At 38.8% G+C, this 25,222-nt stretch overlaps 1 protein-coding gene across 1 annotated transcript in view; it reads left to right on the top strand.

The window, feature by feature from the left end:
* Positions 1–286: 286 nt before the first annotated feature.
* Positions 287–25,222, top strand: part of OSBPL10 (oxysterol binding protein-like 10) — a gene marked incomplete at its 5' end in the record, with an annotated part of 50,144 nt that continues 25,208 nt past the window's right edge. Inside the window, 4 exons of the mRNA XM_010291354.1 lie at positions 287–462; positions 1,079–1,112; positions 1,256–1,466; positions 11,750–11,904. Of these exons, the coding sequence (XP_010289656.1) occupies positions 287–462; positions 1,079–1,112; positions 1,256–1,466; positions 11,750–11,904 (576 nt within the window). The remainder of the gene's footprint in view (positions 463–1,078; positions 1,113–1,255; positions 1,467–11,749; positions 11,905–25,222) is intronic.

The following is a 25,222-nucleotide window of genomic DNA, read 5'->3' on the forward strand; positions in this document are numbered from 1 at the left end:
TCAAGATCAACCGCTCCATAATCTTCCCCGGGTTCTATTTTCACAGAAATAGAACATTTCTGTGTCTGTGAAGCATGAGAACATCAGGTTTTCAACTTCACAGTCTTATTCAGCATGGGAAAAGGAGAGAAACAGTTTTCCATACAACTATACTGTGCAGTCTTCCAGGGAGAATATGATATTTTTTCTCCTAGCTGTTCCTTCAGTTTGCCTTCCTGAGCTCTTTTCCTGAGGGAGGAATATTTGCATGAGTGTGTTGTCTGTGGTGCTCTTGTTTTTATTTTAGTGTCGAAGCAACCCCTCAGTCTGTGCTGTGGAGCTCAGTTACACGGTGTGTGACTTCTCAAAGCAGAGCACTGCCTGGGGTTCTAGCAGTTCCCTAAAGCTATGTATCGTGGGGGTCTGTGTATACTTTTTTAATCAGTCCATTTTGCTAAGTTTTTGCAAAAAGTTTTTTGCAAGGTAAGTATAAGAAAAGAAGTTTGTCATGTGCATGTGTAACTTACTACAAGTTGTAAAAACAGAAAAAGGAGATGTTTAAAACTTCTCTCTCTTTTGGCTTGAGGAATGATTTTGGAAGCCTGCCAATTTGTTTAAAAAACAGCCTGCTCAAATAACGTTGTTTTTATCTACTATACAAGCGTGCATTTCATCTTCATCTGGATGGTCCCAATCTAGAAACAGATGAACTTTTTCCCTGACAGCTGGTATTCATATCAGATAGTAAATAAGTACTCTGAGTTGCATCCTATGCTAATGTCTGTAAACTTAGAAGTTACTCTATTTTGTAAAAATAATTCCTTACTGGTGCATGAGAAATGAAAAATGTCTGTTCTTAAAGTGTGATTAGGTATTTTATGTAGAAAAGAAGGAGGAGAGACAGTGTAGCTTCCTTGGGTGTCTCAGGTCACATACAAAGGAAAGAAAATCTAAGCCTAAATTAATGGAGAAGGAAGTACAATTTTCATACTTTTCCTGTGAAGACTTTCAGAAAGTATGAGCCACGCCATTAAACCTACTATGAACCCACTAATTTTAAGAGACAATTTTCTCTAACATAGTCTTGACATTTTTACAGGCCTTTGGTAGTCTCAAGCCCTTCGTTTTTCTGGGTAAGTATGTGGTATGTTTGGATCAGAACATTAACATCCATTTGTGGTAGTTCTTCACATTTAGTCACTATATCAACCCATAAGAATTTAAGAGTTATATAGCGATACTTCCTATGACAGCAGATGTTTTTGGACCTTTACAGATCATGAGCCAAGTTGAGGGACAACAGAAGAATCTTGTACAAGCCATTGAAGCTCTCCCAACTTCTGGGCCTCTTTCTGCCTTGGATCAGGACTTGCTGCTTTTAAAAGCTACCTCTGCTGCCACCCTGAGCTGCCTTGGAGAATGCCTGACTCTATTACAGCAAAGCATGCATCAAGTGGGCCAGCATCATAACAGGACACTGTCATCAGGTGAGCACAAGCTCTCTTGGGTATTATTTTATGTGCCTTGGAATTTTTTATTATGATACGCAAGCAAGCAAAATTAACCAATCATCAGAGAGACAAATTGGAGTGAGCGGCTTGTAAGCTTATACAGCCTCAAGTATTATAATTTTTCTCTTTTCTAAAAAAGGTTGCAAAATCTGTTGAAATCAGAAGAGTCCTAAGTCTTCTCAGGGAAATCAGGTTCTGAAAATAGCAAGACAAAAAAAAGGGAGGGCATAGAGAACAGGTAGATCAGCCTAGATGAGCAAGATAAGCACTTGACAGTGCAGAACCCGTTTGGTTGGGGTTTTTTTGTTGTGGGCTTTGTTTTTCTTTTTTTTTTTTTGAGATTGAAATCACAATACAGATTTTTTTTTATAACAATACATGTAATATTATGCAATGTTATAGTGAAAATAATATTTCTAGTTTTTTACATGGAATGATGCTGCTGAGGCAGGTTTATTCCAGTCTGTGGTTTTCTCTAAATCTGGAAAAAGTTCTCCATGCTGCTATGTAAAAAAAAAAAAAAAAAAGAAAGAAAAAAAAAAAATCTCTGGCAAATTTTTATGAGCCTAAAATGTCAAACAGTGTGGTTCTGCATTGAACTCTGCAGGCATGAACCTCTCAGTCCCCAGGTAGCTCAATTTTTTCATTTGACCCAGTTCTACATCTCTGTCCATAAGGTTGGAAGTTGGACCTTCAGCTTTCTGAAAAGATCGTCAGTGTTTTTCCATACACAAACTGCACTGCCTAATCTAAGAGCAGGAGCAGGGCTTGATATAAGAGGAGCAGTGGCAGCAGAACTCTGGATATGGGGTGACTTTTTATGTTTTCTTTAGGTGCTTCAACAACAACCCCCCCAGCCTGTCCTTACTTACAGTAGGTTTACTACAGGGCAGGATATGCCCTTAGGGCTGCTGAGACAGCTAGATAGGAAGCCCTCTGAAAAATTCCCACTGTTGGGAGACTAGAAATGTGGGAGGGTCATCTGAGAAGTAGGCAAGTAATGTAAAAGGGGTTCTTGGAAAAAACAGTGTAAAAACTTTGACACCTATACTATGGTATATCATGACTTTCCTGCATCCAGATTCTGATGTATTTCATAAAGGAACATAAATGAACAAAAAATTTGCTTATTTTCTGAATTCTGGTTTTCTTGTAGAAAAGACAAAAAAACCCTTGCACATATCTAAATAGTAATGATAAAGTGCATTTAATTGAATTCTTTGATATAATTTCATTTCAAAAGAGAATGGTTTGGAACAAAGATGAAAAGCATCCTTCAAAGAAAAGCCACTTTCTAGTTTCGAATTTCTAGTTTCAAAGTCCCTGAAGGTTGTTTTTCATGTCCATGTGATCTAAGTGAACTGTCAGAGATAGATGACTTGAGTTTGTACATGTCCTTGCATCTGTGTCCAAATAGTTTTCTGTTAAATCAGTGTCTGTATTTTGACTTGATAATGATTTTTTGAAGATCTGTGCACAAGAACAGAGTAAAACAAGCATAATGTTAGTAATTGCTGAAAAGGAATCCCATATTTTTTTTGAAAAAAGTGGAAAGCCACGACTATAAAATTTAATAGGTGTCTTTGTTCCTCCTTAGACTTTAATCTTGCACAAGAATCCTTTCAGGAATCAAAATTCTTAGCACTGTTTCACACCAGCATCTTTGGTGTAACTGTGAGAACCTGAACACAAACGGTTAATTCTTCAGTGTGTATGTGTGCTTATTCTTTGGTCTGTAATTTTAAAAAAAAAAAAAAAAAGAGGAACTAAAAGCTGCTGAAATATTTAGTCTCTTCTTCCTGACAGAGGTCTGTGAAATTACTTCTCCTCCCCCCGCCCCAGGCCTTGTTATGCAACACAGTTGCCTGAAGGAACCTGGCCTAAAAGTCTCGATTACTAATCTTCCTACACACTTAATCTTGTCCAGGCATCCTTTGATAGACTTAACACTTCTGCTGAGTTGGTAGAGTTTCAGAGTCATCAAAGCTGCGTAAACTCATACCTAATCAGACTAATGCCTTTAAGTAATCCTCTAGCAAACTCTAATTCTGAGAGATGATATATTTCATTTTGATTCTGTCTTCCAGGTGAATTTTTTTTTGTTTCATACCGAGAAGGTGCCACCAAAAGATGGCCTTCACTGTCACTTGTTGATACTTGTCAGGTGAAAATGACTCTTGTTAGTTTAAAAGCCATATGTTCCTCTGATAGGAAGTCTCAAATGCCTTTCCCATGAGATGTGATGGCCCTGTGCAATTTATTGCCAAATGTGTCCATGCCAGTACTGACTCATTACCTGCTGCATAGTGCCCAGGATGCTAGTGGGCATTGTGGGGCAGGATCCTCAGAATTTTGTAGGGAGAGACAAGATAGGAATTTGGTAACTTATTTTTTGATTCTAGCCTACAGTTCATGAAAGCAGTCCAGTCCAGCAAAGCAGCACAGTCCTGCTCATGTGGAGTGTGAGAAATAATCAACGGCGTAGCTTTTGGTGATTTGAACTTACCCTTGAGTTTACCTTTCTTCAGCATCAAAAACTGTCACTATTATGCCATAAAGAGAGAGAACTGCCTGAAAAGTAGATATGTATCTACTTTCTCTGCTTTCTCTGTACCTTTTCTCTGCTTGTGTCCTTGAAGTCTTTATGGCCGATTATGCAAGGATTGCTGACAACTTCTCTGTGCACCATAGGCCTTGCAGTCTTACTGCTGGTAAAGCAAGGACTTAAAAGTAGCTGAGAGTTTCTGACTTAGTACTTACGGAATGCACTCATGAAGATTATAATTAAATAATAGCTATTTTAAACAGCTTTGAGACCTTCATGGTTTTAAACAAAAAAATTTCTCCTTTCTTTTGATGTAAATATTTTTATACCTTTGTTTACTAGTAATGTGAGTGGAAAGCAAGCAGCTTGGCATTCAGTTTAGTGGAATCTTATCCAGGAACGAGGATTGTGTAGGTCTTGACTCTAAATATTTTTATGGCATCCTTTGTCATGGAGTAGTTTAAGGATGACGTGATTTTTCCTCTTCATTTTCATGTTTCTTACTAATTTTCAGTCTTGGACCTGAAGCCTACAAGCAGACTTGAAAATTAAACTGAAGCCTTCAATCTTGTCTTGAAGGGTAGTCAATACATGTTTTATTTCCACTCTAAAGCTTCAGGGAAAGGTTTTTGTGATTGTCATTTTTGTTAGTGCTTCATTTTGGAAGTACATCAACAAGAATAGTCAGTGAAGCAAAATCCTGTCTGTGTTTTGACTTTTGAGTCAAAATAATGCCAAATTAATTTCCAGCTGTCATTATTAAAGGTATGTGCATTGATGACTGGATAAATTCTTTGTAATTTTTTTTCTTTCATTGAAAAATACGCTGGAGAAGGATCTTACTAGCTGGAAGTGTTGGGTTACATGTAGTGTGAGTTGAGGGTAAAGGATTGCATCTATACAAGTTTCTTTGGGTTTGGGAATTTTGTTCTTTTTGTAGGAGGGAGAAAAATGTCAAGGATTCTTTTACTGGCCAAGGATGTCACCACTTAGGTACATGTAAAATATTTGCTAATCAGCATTAAGTACCTTGTGACAAGCTTGAGTTGATTTAACATGCAGACAGGAAACGGGTGCCTTTTAAAATAAAAATGTGGAGAAGAAACTTTTGTCTGCATTTCAAACTTCAGAACTTCTAGTGATCTTTTTTCCACCTGTGTAGCCTTTGGCGAAAGAGTATCTCTAGAGCCTATTGACTGCTATGGTTAACATCCTTCCCTCTCAAACTGCCAACAGAGTGAACTTGAATGTTTATTTTAAAGTAGCTTTACCAGCTTATGTTGTGTTTTAAGTCTGTTTTTTATTTTAGTGTTTTGGCGACAGAATCCTGCCTTGTAGTAGCAGCCTGCACAGATAAATCCGTTCTTCTAGTCTGCGTTTCACATTAACCATTAATTGACTGAATAAAGCATATCCTGATAGGAGTTACCTCCTATATATTTCTGTTTCGCACTTGCCCACTTCTCCAAAGAGTAAAATAGAATGTGTCTTTTTTCTGAGGACTTTTTAAAAACAAAACCCAAACTCATTCTCATTATGGATTTTCTGAAGTTCATTTGAATGTGCAAATGCTGTTTATTTTGGCTCCCGTGGCAGTGAAGGGACTGAAGATGATTCTGGAGTTGTGGGTGGGGGTGGACTTGAACTTTGGTTTAGCAGATTGTCTGTTGCCTCCTTTTTGGAGAAAATAAATGGACAGGAAAGACAAAATCTAGATGCTTTCAATTTGGTGATGAATGACAGCTCCAGGGATCCTCCTGCAGCTGAGATGGCAGGAAGAGAGAAAAATGAGCAGAGGAATCGTCTTTCTTGCTTAACCCCTCCCTTCTCCCCGGCCCCCAAATGCTTGTGGGTGGGGAAGGGTGAGGAAAGAAAACAGGGGAGAACATACTCTTTGTTACTGGTGTAGTTTACTAAATTCGACACGGTCAGTCAGATCTCCCTTAAATGCATCATCACTAATCTTGATTCTGTTGAGAATAACCAAAACAATTTGCTAAATTCTAATACATTATTCCTTATATATTCTTTCTTTGGAAGCTTATGTGATTTTCTAGTCCCTGCACAGCATTAGCAAATACAACGTTGTCTTTCTAATCTGCAAAGCAGATATGCAGCTGCCACTTGCTGTTGCTGGTTCAGCCTGCTGTCGGATGCAGCAGAGTGACAAAACTGTCGCATCCATCCCTGGCAGGGGAAGAAATCCAGATCTAAACTTGGTCTCTCTTCAAAGCCTACCTTTGCATTGTTAAGGGGATGTTTGTTAGAGTATAGTTACAGTGTATTGTAAGAGTTTTATCAATAGATGTTAACTTACAATTGAACCAGGAAAAACAGTAAGTTTTTTTAGTCTATAAACCAAGACCAGAGGACCTAAAAATGGAAAGTTTTTTGTTACAGAATCAAGGTAGATGTCAAACATATTTCATGCATCAATTATCATGCAGAAATGTAGTTTGAAGGTACATCAGGTACCTAGAAAATCAGAACCAAGAAAAGAAAATTACCAACATTGCTTAACTGAAAAATCTCCTGTAAACCTCTTCAGGGAGTATTTCCCTCTCTTCTGCTGTGTGCACCTGTGAAAGGGAAAGACGTTTCCTCTGAGGGCATTTGTGTGGGATACAGTCTATTGTGCCATCTGAAATAGATGGGGTTTTGTGAACTGCAGCATTGCTGTAGGGAAAGGAGAGCAGTTCGTGTCTGGATGTTGTACTATTCTTATGTAGAAGCGATCTCCGGTGCCTTGGTGGATTTCTCTGCTGCCTGTTCATCATAGTGGAAATCGGAGTTCAGGGAGGTAGGCAAGAAGCTAATTTTTGGGTATTTTCTGCAAGGACTCTCATTTTCTGTGTACATATGCACTGAACTTCCAGAGGAATCGGGCTTGGGTTTTCACTCTTGGAACCACAGAACCAACAACAATGCAGGCAGACACGATCTGGCTGATTTTGTTAGTCTGTATTTGCGACATCCTTTCTTATTTTTGCATAGTTTACTGCAGAAACAGATATTTTGTTTTAATTAATGTAGTGTTTTGCATAGTCTTAAAGCATATTGTAAAGTAGCTGTGTAGCTGTGAATGCTGTTGTGTCATCTGTGACTGCCTTTCTGGAGAATTTCTTTAGAATTATGAAATGTGTAAGAATTGAATTTACCTTTCTGTCAGCTGTCTTTGGCTGTGGCTGAGAACAGAGCAAAAATATGGCTTAAAAACAAAACAGTGACAGCAATTTCTTCCTATTCTTATCCAACTTTGAAGATAAACTTTCTCTCTCATAATATGTTTAGCTTTTATATCTTTTTCTTCCTAAAATCTTTAAAAGAGCAGAAATGAACTAGTGATAGAAAATTTCGAGTGCCATAAAGTGGCAAAGATGGTAATTCCATTAGAGTGGATCACGTTATTTACAGATGGCAGCTTAGTCGGGGGAGAGTAAATTCCAATAAAATAAAATTATTTGATATGGGACAGGGAACAACTACCTGTACTATTTTGTGGTAAGAGTAATTTCTACTAGTGCAGATGAGAATGTTTTGGATGTACAACTGATAATGTGAATGAAGTAGGAGCCGTGTTACTGTGTCCTCTCAGTTTCTGTATAGAGGTTGTATTCTGATCTTAGTTGATTCTAAGATTATTTCTGATGAGTTTGCTTTTCATACTTTGCTCTTGCCTGAAAAGTAGGCTGCTATATTAGGTATATGGCAACTCCCAACAAGAATACTGATATCTCAAAGTAAGATTTGTAGATTAAAGATCATCAAAGGTTCCCTGATGGCACTTTGAAATGAGGCATGGAATTTTTTCAACTTGTTCAGAGAACTGACTTTTTATTTATTTAGGTTTCTGTGGTGTATGACTAGTATTTTTTACTGCATATGTCTCCTCCTGCAAAGTAGTCAACTTCCAGACTGACAGAATTTAACAAAACAATTTTTCTCATATGCAGACGTGTTGAGGAAACAGATGGACCTTAACTCTTGGCATTGTATTGGTGTTGGCTAGGTCATCGTGTGTTGTTAAGATCTGTTTAAAAATTGATTAAGCTGACAAGATTTGTTATTTTGTGGGGGTAATATTGCCCTTGAGATAGGTGGAAAAACATGCTTGCATAGTTCTAATAGTTTCTATTCCTGTAAGAGAGTAAAACGTGGAGAAAGATGAAGTAAATTGTCTTTTTACAGTGTGTTTGTACTGAAGAGGAAAACTAGTATATTGTTCTTAAAAATATGTAAGTGATGGTGAAGTAAATGTTCATACATAAAAATTTCCCCTGAAGCGAGGTATTTATTTAAGTGGGGGCTTTTTCTTGTGCTTATTTACAGAACTTTGATTTTTTAAAAAAGAATACTAATTTAAAAAATAATTGTTTACACTGAAGGCTAAATAGATCGTATGTGCAGAGAGAAAATGGATAGCCCAAGGAAATGATTGGGTGACTGATTTTTAAAGATTGGCATAAAGAGAAGTCCGTTCAATTTTTTTTTTTTAAGTCTCTCTGTAATAGCAAAATAACAGCAATAATCCAATATTCAGCTGTTTGACGGAGACAGAAAAATAGATTGAGATTTGTTACTGCAAAGTAATGAAGAGTGAGAAGCATAGGCACACTCCATAAAACTCTTTGTGGCTCTTCAAAAGTAAAACAAGTTTATTTTAACTTCCTGCCTTTTTTTTACCCTCTGAAATCTGTACTAATTAATATCAAAAAGACTGAAAATTTTTTAACGGTTTACAGACATGTGAATTCCCTCCAAGGAACCAACATTTTTATTCAAGATTTTCCACATCAGTTTTATTGTTCATGCTGATGGTATGCTTTCTTCCTCCCATGAAGAGTGAGAGTCCATTTTGGATCTGCCAAAACAATCTTCAGATTATCCTCTGAATCGGAGATTGTTTTGAGGGATCTGGGGTTATCCTTTGCTCCTACCAGCAAATTGCTCAAGACCTGAGGAGCAAGCAAAGAGCTACTATGACTACAGTCACTGTGCTCTTCATTCCTTGCCATGTATACCAATAGCATGTGTTGATTTAACTCCATCCCTGGAACGGGGGGAGCTGTTAGCTTCCTGATGTGTAGGACCAAATGTAGACCCTATCCAAGAAAATGACCTTTTGTTTGATACTTGCATTTTCTCTCACATGGTTCATATAACTCGACCAGGATTTATAACATCTACTGCCATAGTCCTCGAAGTCATTGAAACCCAAAAAGCTTTGCAGTATGTAGCTTGACTGCAGAGCCAAAGAGATGTTCTTCCTTTGTGGGAAATTTGAGTAATTGTATGAAATATACATTAAAAAAATAAAAAGAGCTGGGTTCTCTGGTGGTTACTCAGACCTTTGAGAATAATTTTATACATAACTATTTGCTTATTCTTTCTTCAGCAAAAGATGGTGCCACAAAATCACACACTAAGCAAGTACACTTGAAGTTTTTTCATGTCATTGTAACTCAGTGCCATTTTAGATGAGAGGAATGTTCTCTAGTTATTTTATCTTTAGAATTTGGTAAGAGGTCAGCTATAGGATTTGTGGCCCATTTTTTAATAATATAAGTGTTAATATAATAGTACACGGCATTACCTCACCGGATCAGACCATTTACTTTAGCTAGGAGGAAACCTCTGGTAACCCCTGGTGTTATGAAGAGGAGAAATTGTGTGTTCTTTAATGTACTTTGTGTTGATTTGGATCATCTTAAAAAGTTGCCGCTGGTGAGAGGACATCCTCCCTGTGGCACTGATTGTATTTTCATATATGAATTATGATAATGACTGAAGAGCTGCGATTTTTGTATCCATATCTCTGCATTTTATAGCAGCGTGTAATTAGTAGCTGAAATTTAAACCCTATACTGAGGGCCACTGATTTGAATGTTGATACTGTGTTTTTAGAGCAGTAAGGGAGGAACAACTGTGCAGCCACCTTAGCTGATCGTTCTTTCTGTCTTGGCACGCTTAAATACCAGCCTGCCCTGAAAATCAGGTGCCCCCAGAAATAAGGGTTGTTCTGATGTCTACTTCTGTTTGATTCATATTTAATGTTTATCTTTCTAATGAGACCTCTTCTAAACTGTGGTTTTGGGACCAGTTAAAGCATTCTAGCACTTAATCTAGAAAGAGCTTCTAATAGTACAGACAGTACCCTTCGCTGGGTAAAGAGCTGGCTGGATGGCCGAGCCCAGAGAGTTGTGCTGAACAGAGCTAAATCCAGCTGGCAGCCAGTTACAAGCGGTGTTCCCCCGGGCTCAGTTTTGGGGCCAGTCTTGTTCAATATCTTTATCGATGATCTGGATGAGGGGATTGAGTGCTCCCTCAGTAAGTTTGCAGACAATACCAAGTTGGGTGGGAGTGTTGATGTGCTCAAGGGCAGGAAGGCTCTGCAGAGGGGTCTGGACAGGCTGGATCGATGGGCTGAGGTCAACTGTATGAGGTTTAATAAGGCCAAGTGCTGGGTCCTGCACTTTGGTCACAGCAACCCCATGCAATGCTACAGGCTTGGGGAGGAGTGGCTGGAGAGCTGCCTGGAGGAAAAGAACCTGGGGGTGCTGGTTGACAGCCGGCTGAACATGAACCGGCAGTGTGCCCAGGTGGCCAAGGCCAACAGCATCCCGGCCTGTATCAGGAATAGTGTGGCCAGCAGGAGTAGGGAAGTGATCGTGCCCCTGTACTCGGCCCTGGTGAGGCTGCATCTCGAATACTGTGTTCAGTTTTGGGCCCCTCGTTACAAGAAGGTCATTGAGTTGCTTGGAGCATGTCCAGAGAAGGGCAACAAAGCTGGTGAGGGGTCTGGAGAACAAGTCTTACGAGGAGCAGCTGAGGGAACTGGAGTTCTTCAGTCTGGAGAAGAGGAGGCTGAGGGGAGACCTCATCACTCTCTCTACAACTACCTGAAAGGGGGTTGTGGTGGTGTGGGTGTTGGTCTCTTCTCCCAAGTAACTAGTGACAGGACGAGAGGAAATGGCGTCAAGTTGTGCCAGGGGAGGTTTAGATTGGATATTAGGAAACTTTTCTTTCCTGAGAGAGTAGTCAAGCATTGGAACAGGCTGCCCAGGGAGGTGGTGGAGTTACCATCACTGGAAGTATTAAAAAAATGTGTAGACGTGGCACTTTGGGACATGGTTTAGTGGGCATGGTGGTGTTGGGTTGATGGTTGGACTTGATGATCATGAAGTTCTTTTCCAAACTTAATGATTCTGTGAAATAAAATACAGCTGCTAAGGTGAAAACTCTGATTTCAGGCAGAAGAAATGGAGGGATCGGGAGCATATTGCCTGAACTAGCCTTTGGACTGGGATCTGGTGCAAAAGCTAGATGATTAGTCACCCTTCTGGTACTGATCCATATTTATAAGGTGTGGCAAACACCTGCACTATATCAAGAATGTTTACTTGGATAACTTCATAACTATTAAAATACTGGATAGAGAATACTTGCTAAATTACCAAGGCGTGCCAAGTTATACGATTTTTATGAATAATTCTATCTGGTGGAGATTTTAAAATCTTCTTTCATTGATTTCTAAAAAAATATTTATCACAGATAGATTGGCATAGAAGATGCTAGAGCATTTTTGTTACTGAAGTAAAACTGTGCATGGAAGCAGAGAAGAGATAGAAGTTCATTTACATTACTAGAGTGATGAGATGAATGGAAGAAATCTGTAATCTGTCTCTTGTAAGTTGACACCCATTTTCTGCTTCAGAAGGTATCCTGGGATGGCCTGGGCCCAAGTCACACTCCACAGAGCAACTGAAAAATGGTGCCCTCAGCTCCTTATCATCTGCTAGTGCCAACATTACGTGGGCAATAGTACCATCTGCAGCCCAGGATGGACAGCCACTACAACCAAATACAGAGGTAAGCATGCTTGGTCTCTGTAGGCCATTTCTGTTGTATCTGACACTTGACATTGGTTAGATGCAAACTATGTGTGATGGTGGATGCTTTTATTAATTACTTACTCTATTTTTTTCTTTATAGTACCCTATTTCTTTGAAATTTGTTGTGAAAATTCTAAGTTTCATGTAAAAGTGTACTCTAAAAACTAGAAAAATACATTGACAATATTGCTGTGTGCTGTTGCTTCTCTGAGATACTTGGGCAGAGACAGCAGACTATAGCAAGTGTACAGTCTCTTTTCTAGTTGTAAAAGCAATTAACAGACTGTCAGTACACATTTCTATCTTCTGGTGATAGAAAAAGCTGTTTGTTTTCTATGCTGGTTTGAGATGGACAAGGGACACTAGGACCGCTACATTTTCTTGCTACTTGTTCTTCCATATTGCTGTTTGCTCTTGGGTGTCTCTTGAGTATAGATGACTATTCTTTGAGTTGAAAAACTATATTGCTTTCTGACCCCTTTTTCTGATTATGGGCAGAACTTGTCCCCACCATCCTGCACCAGCCTGTTGATTTGTGCTTTTGTGGCATTTACTTGGTAAAGGGCAGTTCTGAAGCATCGACTCTTTGAGGAGGCTCACAGCTGCGTATCAGGCATCTCATGCATTGAAAGTCTCTCACCATGCCAAACTTCTCCAACTCCTACTGTCTGCTTCGCTTACCAGTGCTGCCCACCAGGAAAACACTTCACTCTGAGACCCCACAGATTGTAGGGCAGCTGGAGCACCTGAGACCTGGAGAAGTGGGAAGAAGTTTTTGAGAGCTGAAGAAACCCTTTTCTACTAGCGAGTGCTCTTTGGCAATTAGAATGGCTTAAATTAAATTATATCGCCTTTAACAAAATGTATAATGGCTGGGGACGTCAATAAAGCTGTTTGTTTTTCCAGTTCTTTCATAGTATGTTGAATCGAATGTAGTTCAAAAAATCCAAGGCTAAACCAGATTTTTTTTTTTTTTTAATATTATGTATTACTTTGGGCCTCTTCCAGATCTGTCCTTAGAAAGTAATTTCAAATTCTGTTACTCCTAGTGTCCATTAATTACAACGTTTAAATTACCTGCAACTGCTTTTTATTAGGAAGTCGTGTAATTTCTTTTTCAGATAAGCCAACTGCAGTTCTTGTAGTGTGTTTTTTAAAGACAAGAGACTATTTAAGCATACTGTTTTGAGAGTTAATACTCTACTCGCAGATATGCTGAAATTTGTTTCATTACATTTTTTAGATGTTTTTATTCTTGACCAGCTGGTGAAGCTAAATGGGATGTGGAAGCACGGACTTTGCAGCAAGAATGTAAAGAGCAGCAGCAGATTTAACTCAGTGTATCATTTTGCAGTTGAGTTGAGCCATTTATGACCGATGTTAAATTACAATTTTTTTTTTTTAAGTCCAACTCCCTTTCTCATTGCCTGCTGATGAGAGATACAGAGTTGCATGTGTGGCTTGAGGTACTGCTTTGCTCATGGAACTCATGATTTATTGAGTAGGGAGTACCCTTGAAGAGGTGGATATAAGCAAGGGAGCATAGCACGGTTTTTAGTACAGAATTGTCAGTGCTTTGTGGGTAATCTTCTTGAAATCAGCAGCCTGTATTTGGAGGCCCTATGACAGTAGCCGTTAAAAAATAAAAAGGGGAGGGGGAAGAGTAAAAAAGACTTCTAAGTTATAAAAAAGCTCAGTTGAAGATGATGTTTTTGGCAGAAGCAGTAAGTGGAAGTTTGTGGATTGGTGCAGCAACACGAAGCAGCTGGACTCATGTGTGTAAGTCTTATTATGGTAGTATAGTTTATTAAGCAGAAATGTGGTTTTGCCCTGAGAGAGTGGCCTGAATCAGGATTCATTCCTGGAAGCTCTTTCCAAACCTGTGTCTTCCTTTCCACTGAGTCCTTGTGTGCTTCATGTTGTCTGAGATTGTTACTGTTGTCTTGCAATTTGGAGTGCTCTCTTAAATGTAGCTGACATATTTTTCAGTTTTGATCATTTTGATCAAGATATCAATGCCCCATTGGAAGGCTGAAGCATAAAACCCGAATTGTGGAAGAGGTGAACAGTTGCATCTAACATAAGTTGGAGCTTTTGTGTTTTTACCTTCAGATCAAGCAAGTTGTCATGCCCTCTTTCAGAGGCTATAGTTCTTGGCTGCTGTGGTCAGATCCTTTTCAGGGAGAAGAAGTGGAGTTTTCCTAGAGTGCCGCAGGTTCTGCCCGGCTGTCCAGGCTGAGCGAGGTGTCAGACAGCAAGCTGGAGCTTCTTATTTTGACTAGAGGAGGGAAGGTGGGAGAACAGGCTTTGAAGAAGAGAAAAATCTTTTGAGTAACGTAACTGTTACCCTGCTAAGGATGCTATCTGAGCCAGGTAGTCACCTAGGAGATGGTGTCTGACACCCCCCAAAGTTATTGACGGTGTTTGACTTAACACTTTTTAAACAATTCTATGTGCAGCATTTAAGCATATTTTTAAATATATTCTGGCCTGTTGTGTGTCCAAGGCAGGAGCCTAGGCTTGGCACTGAGTAGCCAGTTTATTTTCAAAGGTATAAAAGCACTGACTGTGCTAGTTACTTGGTATGCATAATTATATATAAAAGCAACTGCAAATCATCGCACTCCACTTGTTTCAAAATCCAGATACATTTCTGTTAATAACTGCAGTGGCATCAGCAGAGAATGAGAAAATGCATCTAGATGTCACTGTTTGACAAATTTTTGACATTGTAGACCCTGATTTCTTTTTTTTATTTATCTGGTAGCTGCTTTTTTATGTAGAAGAGGATTCCACAAGTGTCATTCAAATGAAGCCTGTTTCTTTTAATGATTTGCTTTTTAAAAAACCCAAACTAGGCACTGGGTGAGCCTCATTTCTGAAGAAGTTGGTAGTGGGGCTCAGCTTTCAAAAAATGAGGTAATGGGACTCAGGTTTCAAAATATACCTGCCAAAAAGAAGGGAGCCTTGCTGTTACAGAAGTCGTGAGAAGAGAGTGCTGGATCCTCCAGCAGTGCTATCAAAATTAATTCCAATTTCTTCTTTGACTAGGCCTAGATTTTTATTTAAAAAAATAACTGTACTTTTTATGATACAACCTCTATCTCTTAGTCAGAAGCTGTACCCCAAAGGACTGGAAGAGAGCTTTTTGGCTAGCGCTTAGCATAATATAGTAGATGTACCGACCAAACAAATTGTGAATTGTAGTCTGAAATAGAAAAAGCCATTAAATTACTACCCTTGAGGAACAACCGACTCAGCTGCTTATATTATAGAATGTTATTTATAAGGAAAAGATAATTTTTAGGTACATGGATCAGCAGTGATTTAAAAAAAAAAAACTCACAGAGAAATTTGTTCTGTTGGGGGGTGGGATGATGACTGCTGAGGAATCTTTCCCATATAGCAGGCTGCCACTGGCAGCAGTTTCCTGGCAACATGACCAAGTGGCTGAATGTGTTTAGTGATAGCTACGTTAATTCTCAGCGCAGCATATAGACACTTTGCAGCAGTGCGTTAAGCAACATCATTAACAAACCAATAGCTTGTTCTCTGCCATGTTTTTTACATGTTTATGAAGAAGCATGGATCTTGTACTTCTCCTTTGGAATAACAAGGCTCATCTGATGCAATGTTCTTTGACTACTTAAGCGTTCTTGAGGGATATAGTAAGTTCTGGAGTTGAGTTTTGATAACTAGAACCTCCCTTTTGGGTTTCAGGAGTATAGTTTCTCCCCTGGTGAAATAATGTAACAGCTAAAGATTCTTCTCTTAGTTGCTTTTGTTATTTAGGGTGTTTCTTTCTTCCAAATGCAGGGATATCATTTGAGATATTGCTTAAACTAGTTCAGAAAATAAAGATTTTGTGGCAGAGGTTACTTTCTTGTGTATTGCCTGACTGTTTTAGCAAGTCCTTTCTTGATGTTGCAGTTTCATCTTCGCAGATGAGTTTTCTTTTAGTGTTGTGATATAGGACAGCATTAAGTTAAAGCCTGTTATCTTCACTGAAAGAAGTAACTCATGAGAGTGTAATGCTGGATCAAGCAGCTTTGTCTTTTATTTTCGTACTTTTTTTTTTTTGTTTGTTTGTTTGTTTGTTACAAGCCTCCAAATTTTACTTAATTTCTCTGTTTGTATTTTTTTGGTCTGTCCACCTGAAACATCAGGTAGAAGCTGGGGTAAGGGCTGAGCTGAACAGAACTATTCTCCATCTGATGTGAGTTGATGTAAAATACTTTTGTGCATCCCCTAGGGAACTGCTTTGGACTTTTTGGCATACGCTATGTTATAATTTCAAGGTATTACTTAGAGTTTTTCCCTTAAAAAAGAACTGGACAAATCTGGTATGAAGTATGCCAGAGCTGTGATGTGAACTTGGTCTGTGTCCAGTCTGCAGTACTGGACCCTGCTTCCTTCAATTAAGGGTTTATAATTTTGTAAATCCTTTCAAGAAATGCCGAAGTTGATTCGGTTTAAAATATTGAATCTTTATAGTAAATTCGGTTGTAATAAACTTAGTGCCTATGTAGAATAAAGGGTGAATCATTTCCATATGTGAGCTACTGTTCCAGTTGAACTAATTGTCATTTTGGGTGTCAGAATTCCCCTTCTGAGCTGACAAAATGTAACTGCAGGCCAAATGCTTCCCCTGGCAGCCAGATACAAATGGGAAGCAGGCTGTTCTTATGTGGGACCTAAGAGGGAAGGAATACTTCCAGTTTAGTTAAGAATTATTACAGAAATCATGCTGTAGCTACATCTGTGATTTAGCCCTCTTCATGTGATTTTTACGCCTTAAAATTCCATGCCAGCTAATTCTTTCCATCCTGTGCGTCTGGCATCTATGCAGTCTCTCTGCTTTCCTGTTTCTAACTTTCCCTTGCTTGTGTGCATGAGAAACTGTACACATGCTCAATATGGAAGTGTCTTTTTAATAGGATTGAAGTTTTAGCTCTGTAGGATTGAGGCTTTAGCTCTGACTAACTGCTAAACCAGGTTTTAATTGTCATAGTGATTGCAAGGGAAGTCAAGTCCAGATCATTAGAGATATTTTGGTCCCTTAGATCATCTGAAACTTGGCGTTTTCAACTGTAAGAAGGAACTGTGCTATTTACAGGATGTACAATTTGTTTAGTTCTTAATTTTAAAAGATGATGTGTTTTTGTCCAATCTCTTCAGCTGATAGTTGCTTTCAAGCTGAAATTGTTTTCTATCTGTAGGTTAGTATACTTGCTAATATGATGACACTTCATCCTTTATGGAGGATGTAATAGCCTTTAGAGCTATTACAGAATGTGTTAAGAGATGCTAAGAAATAATTTTAAAAGTTCTCCTGCAATTTTAGAAACTAAGCTATATACAATAAATGATTCCTAATTCGATATTACCTTTTCTTTATATATCTATGGCTCAAGAGACTTGCCCAGGACTGTGGATTGTTTCCCAGTGTAAATTTTTCCTAGCGTTTACTAGTTCCTTTTTGTACTTGACACAAATCTGTGTAACTGACGTTGGGAGATCAGCTTAGCCATGAACATACAGTGCTAGCCCCAAGAACAGTAATGGAAAGAGAACAGATCAGGGTGGGAAAGTAACATTTGCAATATTACAGAGAGTCCCTTTTCACTGTTTAGTACAGACATTACAGGATTTCTGAATGTGCTCTGCTTTTTGCCTTCTGCATGATTAAGTACTTTTTGGACCGAAGAGCACAGTAAATGGCCTGTAATGACTTGGATAGATAAATTAATCTCGAGGCAAAGATGGTACCAGATAATCCATTCACTAGGAGACCATTTAAAAAATGAAATCTGAGATAATCAATTGAAGGTATATTTAAGGATAATCAAGGGAAAGTTTATTTAAGGCTTGAATGTACAATTGCACTAAAAGTAGAATTAAATGATCCTAAGCCTGCTACAGCAGTACTGACAATGACTAAGATAATCTAACTAAAATTTTTTTTTTTTTTTTGCTAGCTTTCTGGAATAAATACTGTGTCAGCAAACAATCTCTAGTAAAATGGTTTATGCAAATAATTAATAAAAATTTAGCTCCAGCCAAAGCCATTTCATTTTGTTGAGTCATTCCTACCTCCAAAATGCATGGATTCCAGCTGCTATCTATATAATGTGTTTGAGAGTAATAGTCTACTTAAAATAAAAATATGAAGCTTTAATACAACATTTGCATCTAATTTGAATAAACATGAGGCTCTGATTCATGTGGCATTCCATAATTACTAGTGAAATTCAGTGAAAACTAATCATTGGAATATAAAGAACTCAGGTTCCCTTGCAGTAAGGCTTAAAACTTGAGTTAAAAATGAATCAACTGCTTACTCTGTTCATTATAAAACCTATGCCCTCTGCAAAACAAACTCTGAAGCCAATGTTAATTTTAGTTCAGGATTGTATGCTAATTGATTTGTTGTGTGCCAACTGATTTGCTTTGTGCTGTCACTTTTATTTCTTAGTATGTTTATATATGTGGATTTGGCAATACTGCCCATTAGTAAGCTTACCCATCTCATTAAGACGGTCAATAACTTTGGTAGGCTTCAGTAAGTTGGGCTGAACTCTTCTACAATGAGTATTTGTCTCAGGCTGGAATTGCTTTGTCTTGCTTAGTGAAGCATCATCCAAACTGGCTTCAGCTGTTCCATCTGGTCTTGCTAGAAAAAATATAGTTTTTTGCTTGTGATGATGAATTACAGTGTTTCTTTATTTGAAAAGCCTTGAATGTGGAAACAGCTGGGATGAAAGTATTTAGTTATAAACCTTTGTCTCTGAGGAGGATGTGGAAAGAGAAGATGAAAGAGGCAGGACTCTTCTACATTATAGCATAGAGAGACTGCACAGTTGCCTTCACAGTCCAAGATGGACCAAGCGATTCATGAGGCTGAGAACAAATAGAAGCTTTTCAAGTAGAGAGTTCCACTGACCTCAGGAAATTAGCTGTGTAAAAGATGACAATCTTCTAGGCTTAGTTTGTTTCACATATACATTCAATGTTCTCCTGGTATGATTTATAATGATGTGTTTTTCTTTTGAAAGACTTGAGCCTGTCTGTCCTTTTTTTTTTATTTTGTGTGTATGTGTGGCAGCAATGAGAATGTGTATAGTGGACGGGGCAGAAAATTGCAGGAAGAGTCAGGGTGGTTTAATAAGTGTGTTGCCTTGAGGAAAGATTGTTGATATTGCTTTTATTAACATGTCCTTACCATTTCTCTCTTCTTATGCTGGCATGTGATATTGCATACAAGAAATAGCACTGAGAGAACTGGATTTACATCTAGATTTGTATTGCAAGACCAGATGATCATAAAGGTTAAATTTGTAGCTGTCCATCTTTTTCTGTGCCTTCTTTCCTTATGTAAAAAGGTACATTGTTGACTAATGTGGTAGCATTTTTCTGCCATAAATTTGCTCAGCTAGTGTACAAAGCAACGTAAAACAGAAGAGAATTAACAGCTGGCTGAATGACTTCAGTTCTGTTACTTCCCAACTGTTCAGTTACTGGGCTTTGCAAGCAGAATCATTATAGAATCACAGAGTACTCCAGGTTGAAAGGGGCCTCTGGAGGTCCTGCACCACAGCACTTTGCTCAAAGCAGAGCTAATCGGGTCAGCTTGCTCAGGATCATGTCCAGTCAAGTCTTGAACACCTCCAACAGTGGAGGTCCCACAACCTCTCTGCACAAACTGTTGCAGTTTCTCTAGGGATTTTATGACTGGGAGCAAAGGCTTGTTTGAGTATGATGCCTCTCCTTACCAGTGTGCCATACTGTCTGGTGAGCGACTAACACCGCCTGCTAGGTCCCTGACCAAAAAGTGTCTTTCCCTTCTTTGTGGCAGTATGAGGCAAGTTGCTCCTATTTTTTTCAGGTTTCTCCCCAAGGATCTCATTCTAGAGAGGATCCTGTTTAATACAGGGGGATGTCTAGAGAGTATAGCCTTCTGACGTATTTTCCTCCATGTTAGTCTCCCTCACCAATCTGCAACTCAGTGCAGTCTTTTGACTTTAGCTCCCCAAAGTTACAAGCATGTGACTTTCAGACCCTGCACAATCTCTGAAGTCCTGCCTGGCCAGTGATGGGAATCTGTCCTGCCACGCTGTGTGGTTTGTAAGCTTGTAAATTCTGAGCAACTTATTTTGCATAGTATCAGATCCTGTATTTATAGCCATCTTGCTTCTAAAAAAATTCAAAACAAAACTGAATATCTTTCAGGAAATTGTTCTTCACTAGTATCGGTATTGCATGAGGAATGAATAGGTTTTGTTAAAACTGTTATGGTGTGGTATTTCTTGTGGTTTTAGGTTAGCATAAAATTTACTTTTGTGATTTATGCTAGCCTTCAAGGTTTTTTGTGTCAATTTAGGGCAAGTCCATGGGGCTTTTCTCTTTGTGCATTTTTTTTTTTTAGTCTCATGTTGCTGTTCCTTTCTGATGATAACAGTGATGAAAAATACTTATTCCCAGTTCTTACTGAATTTATGCAATACTCTAAAGTCCTCTTGTGTTTTAGGATTCAGATTAAACAGTGCTGTACTTCAGTAGTCCTCATTTTACTTCATGATAAAACACTGGCACAGGCTGCCCAGAGAGGTGGTGGATGCCCCATCCCTGGACACATTCTAGGTCAGATTGGACGGGGCTCTGAGCAACCTGATCGAGTCGAAGATGTCCCTGCTCATTGCAGGGGGATTGGACTGGATGACCTTTGAAGGTCCCTTCCAAACCAAAGATTCTACAATTCTGTAAAAGATGCTCACAAGCTGGGTGCACTGGTGCTAGTACTTAATCTTTTCCTTTGGAGCATGTGCTTGGGAATTAGCCGCTTTTCAGCGGAGTTTCAGAATTGACTACCTTAGGTTTATGAAAATCAAAATTTGCAAGATTAATTGTCTTATGAAGAAGATATGAACATGTAGGAAAAAAGTTGTCCAACAAATATTATTTGGTGCATAACAGGATTACAGTGCTGTAGGTAATCCAGATGAGGATCTCTTTTTAAAAGGATGTTAAGTCACTGATTGATTCTTTATTCTTAAACATAATCACTTTCACGGTTAGTCTCTAATATTTTTTCTGAAGGCTTACACAGGCTGTACTGCAACATAAACATAGATGCCCTCTGTTTCAGGTAACATGCATTTTTTTCCTATTCTTCAAACTACAAGCCAACCCTTTCTCTTCTTAAATCTCTTATGTTACCTGGTCCTCGTCTCTGCTGTATTATGTTTACCCCTAAGTGTGGTCACAGGTCAGAGATAAACACATCTGCAGTGTAGGAAAAGGAATCTTTCTGAGCTGGTTCTTTAAGGATGAAAAGACCTCCATTCCCAGAGATACTGCTGCAAAACATTAACAAAAAAAGCATTAGTAAAGCTCTCAAAATAGTGAATATCCGGATAATGTACTTGCCTCCAGATGCCTGGCAGATTGGTTTTCTTGGGAAGGAAAAAGGTTGCAGACCTATTTGTCACTGAAGATACAGGTTTTGTGATTATTTTCTTTGCTTGCATTATCTGTGTGTCAGCCTGTCTATATTTATGAAGTATTAGTAGCGAGATGCTTTTCTGCTTTGCTTACCTGCTTCACAGTGAAGGAAGGAACTCCTAAAGGGAGCTAGATATTACTTGGTTCAGTAGATGAGACTGCTGTTACGTGTTGTATCCAGTTAATCTTGTGAGAAAGAGAGAGATTGCTCACATTGCCACACTTTGATCCTTGCACTTGTCCCTAGCTGGAGAGATTTTCTGAACATCCAATGTGCTTAGCATATTCAATTAAAAAAAGCCAAACAACAAACCACAAAATACATGTGTATATATTATCCATACACAAAAATCCAAGATGTTTTAATTGTTGATAGTCCTAATTTGAAGAATTTTATTTTCTCTGGAGACCTGAATTACCAAACACAAATAACAAATTTGTCAAGAAATAGATTTCTTGGCAGTTTGTAGACATTCTTTCGTGATGTGAGGTTTTTCTACCAGATACTCTACGGTTTGACCTATCAGTGATGAACAATGTATCTAGGAGTATGTAAAAGCTTTGACCCCACTCTCTCACACCCCAAACCCAGATGCAGCGGTTACTTATCTATCCAAATACATATGCCTGGATTATTTTTCTTGCTACACATAGTTTAAGGTAAGTAGAAAATCTGCCTGTTATGCCATTTTTCCTTCATCCAGTTGGATGAAAGAGAAACTGTCTTGCTGATTGCATCTGTAGGTAGATGACAGCAGCAAAGAAAAAAGTGATATTTTTGCTTGTCATAGTGTTGTTGTGTCTAAGACACAGTGTGCTCACTTTTTAATTGTAAAATCCTTTTAATTTGGTTGCCATCCTCTGTTGCTTGCTTTGGTGTTTTAAAAGTTATCTTAACTTTAATTTCAGTTTGTCATTGTTATATCTAAGTTATGATGATTGAATGCTAGGAAAAGTGTGACTGGGGGCTTTGGAGGGCGTGGGTTCCCCCTGGAGGTGGTAGACTTTTTGCGTTTTAATACTACGGCAGACATTTTCCCAGCAATTAAAGCAAAATCTAGTGACAGGCAGTGGAAGAGTCAGCACCTGGGAAATTTTCAGAGTAAATAAAGAAAATGAGCTGAGCTGAGCCACCTATTTTGCTACCTTTAAGAGGTCTTTTTCATGACGAAATTGAGATGTATGGGCTGTAGTAAGTTTTGCTTTCTAAATTCTTCATTTAAGCTCTGCTTTGGTTCTGACCTCGTTAAGTCTCATTTTAAAACAAAACAAAACAAACCTTTAACTCTGGGGAGCCTTAAGTCTGTTTGAAAGTGACTGGAACTTTGGGATCCAGGTGCCCACATTATAGTGGGTGTATGGGATGTTGGTGTGTTTGAGGTCTTATCTGTGATCTACTCTTTCTTTGCAATGATCAGTCACAGGGCTACCAGGAGCAAAGCGTAAGTAAGACTCCAGTAAGATGGAGGCCAGGGCTCAAGCAATGACCTGAGTTCACTCTACCACTGCTTTTCAAACCCTCTTTTTTCCCTTACTCTGATTTCGTTGTGTAATGGTGTGGTGGTAAATGCTGAGAAGAGTGTTTTCTATTTTATTTTATTTGACCTGTTCTTCAAGAGTAGAAAAGCTTATATAAAGAGATACAGGAGCTTGTTGGATATAAAAAAAAAAGTGTTACTACCTTATAGTTAAGCTTAAAGTGACTAATATGTAAATGACAATGCATTTGGAAATTAGGGGAGAATTGCATGCATGATGATGATAATTTCAGTCTTTACAGTGTGTTTGAAGTAAATGTTTGAGTTTGGTTTGTTTCAAGATTTAGGTTGAAGTACACAGAAATTTTTTATTTCATTTCTATTAATTTCAATTTTCTTTGTGGGAATTACTCCTTTTGCAGCATGCTAATATGCTAGTCTGTATATAAAATAGTTTAATAAGTACAACTTAGCGGACAAGCTACATTTGAAATTCAAATCACTGCTAATGAGGGATAGGTGCAGTAAGCTTGCATGTTTTTCTATCAGGTGCATGCCACAGCTGGTAGTAAATGTAATTAAATATTTTGAAGGTGTACATGCTGGAAGAAGTGAAGGCTGCAGGTTAGTGCAGTTTTGTTGATTCTGATACAGTGACAAGCCCTGCAAGAAGCTAACAGCTCATTATCTATTACTACTTTTGGGGTATTAATACTGTATCTACTTTACAAAGAGAATTCTAATTTTGGTACTGAGACTGGTGAAAATCTTACAGGGCCAATTTGTCACATTAGCGTAAAGGTGCTAAAGCTCTCTGACCTTACAGAGTTATATTTAAACTTACACCCACAGAAAACCTGTTTGCAAGCTCTCGTACACAAGTGCAAGTGTAAATGATGCCTGCAAACCTATATCATTAACGGAAGGAATCTGAAAATCAAAATGAAGCCTTTGATTTTTATGTGTGCTAGTAGAACTAATTGTAATTAGATGACTGTACAGAAAATATGGCAATCTTTGCCTAGTCTGAAAATGCTAATTCCGTTTAATGTTGATTCTGAACAAGCCTTGCAAGCAATTTATTCCATCTTTCTCTCAATGCAGAAATGTTTCATACAGTCTTACTTATTTAGTATCTTTTGCAATTTTTTTTGAATGTGGAAAGACTTAAGGACTAATTCCCTTGGAATATTATTAAATGATGTCTTTTTATCCAGATGTTTTAAGTTCCTAAGATTCATCCTCTTGTTCCTGACTACAGTCCTTTTTGTACTCCATTAAAACTTTTTCATGCATTAATGAAAATTCTTTGGAGTATTTTGGTGCAACTGTATGAAGAATTGCCTTATGAGTCCTGTACAAGTCCTCAGTGTGTCCCTGTCAGGATACACATAGTCTCTGCTCATTACTATGACTGAGAGAAGGCTGAGTTATGCAATGCCTTCTTTGCCTCAGTCTTTACTGGTGACATCAGCCTTCAGGAATCCCAGACCTCTGAGATCAGAGGGAAAGTCTGGAGGGAGACTTTATCCTTGGTGGAGGAGGACAAGGTTAGGCAGCGCTTAAGCTGGGACCTGATGGAGGGTATTGGCCAGTGTCATTGCAAGGCAACCATCTATTGTCTTTAAAGGGTCATGGTGTTTGGGAGAGATTCATGAAGACGGGAAGAATGCAAATGTCACTCCTATTTTCAAGAAGGGCAAGAAGAAACATCTGGGGAACTGCAGGTTGGTCAGCCTTTCCTCAACCCCTGGGAAGGCAGTGGAGCAACTAACCCTGGAAAGCATTTCAAAACACATGAAGGACAAGAAGGTGATGTGGAGTAGTAGGCGTGGATTTACAAAGAGGGACTCACGCTTAATCAACATGATAGCCCTCTACAATGAAGTGACTAGCTTGGTGCAAGTAAGGTCAGCAGTGGATGTTGTTTGCCTTGACCTTGGTAAGGTTTTTGACCCTGCCTCCCATAACATCCTCATAGACAAGCTGACAGAGTATGGCTTAGATAAGTGGGCAATGAGGTAGAGTAAAAACCGTCTGAATGGCCAGGCCCAGCAGGTTGTGATCACTGGTACAAGGTCCAGTTGGAAGGCAGTCACTAGTGGCATACCCCAGGGGTCAATACTGGGGCCAGTACTGTGCAACAGCTTCATTAACAAGCTGGATGATGGGTCAGAGCGCACCCTTGGCAAGTTTGTAGATCTTAAAAAAACTGGGAGGAGTGGCCGATGAGCCAAAAGGTGCTGCCATTGAGAAGGACCTTGGCAGGCTGGACAGGGAGGAATCTCATCAAGTTCAACAAAGGGAAATGCAAAG

The sequence above is a fragment of the Phaethon lepturus genome, unplaced genomic scaffold, assembly GCF_000687285.1.
Source record: "Phaethon lepturus isolate BGI_N335 unplaced genomic scaffold, ASM68728v1 scaffold21447, whole genome shotgun sequence".
NCBI lineage: Eukaryota > Metazoa > Chordata > Aves > Phaethontiformes > Phaethontidae > Phaethon > Phaethon lepturus.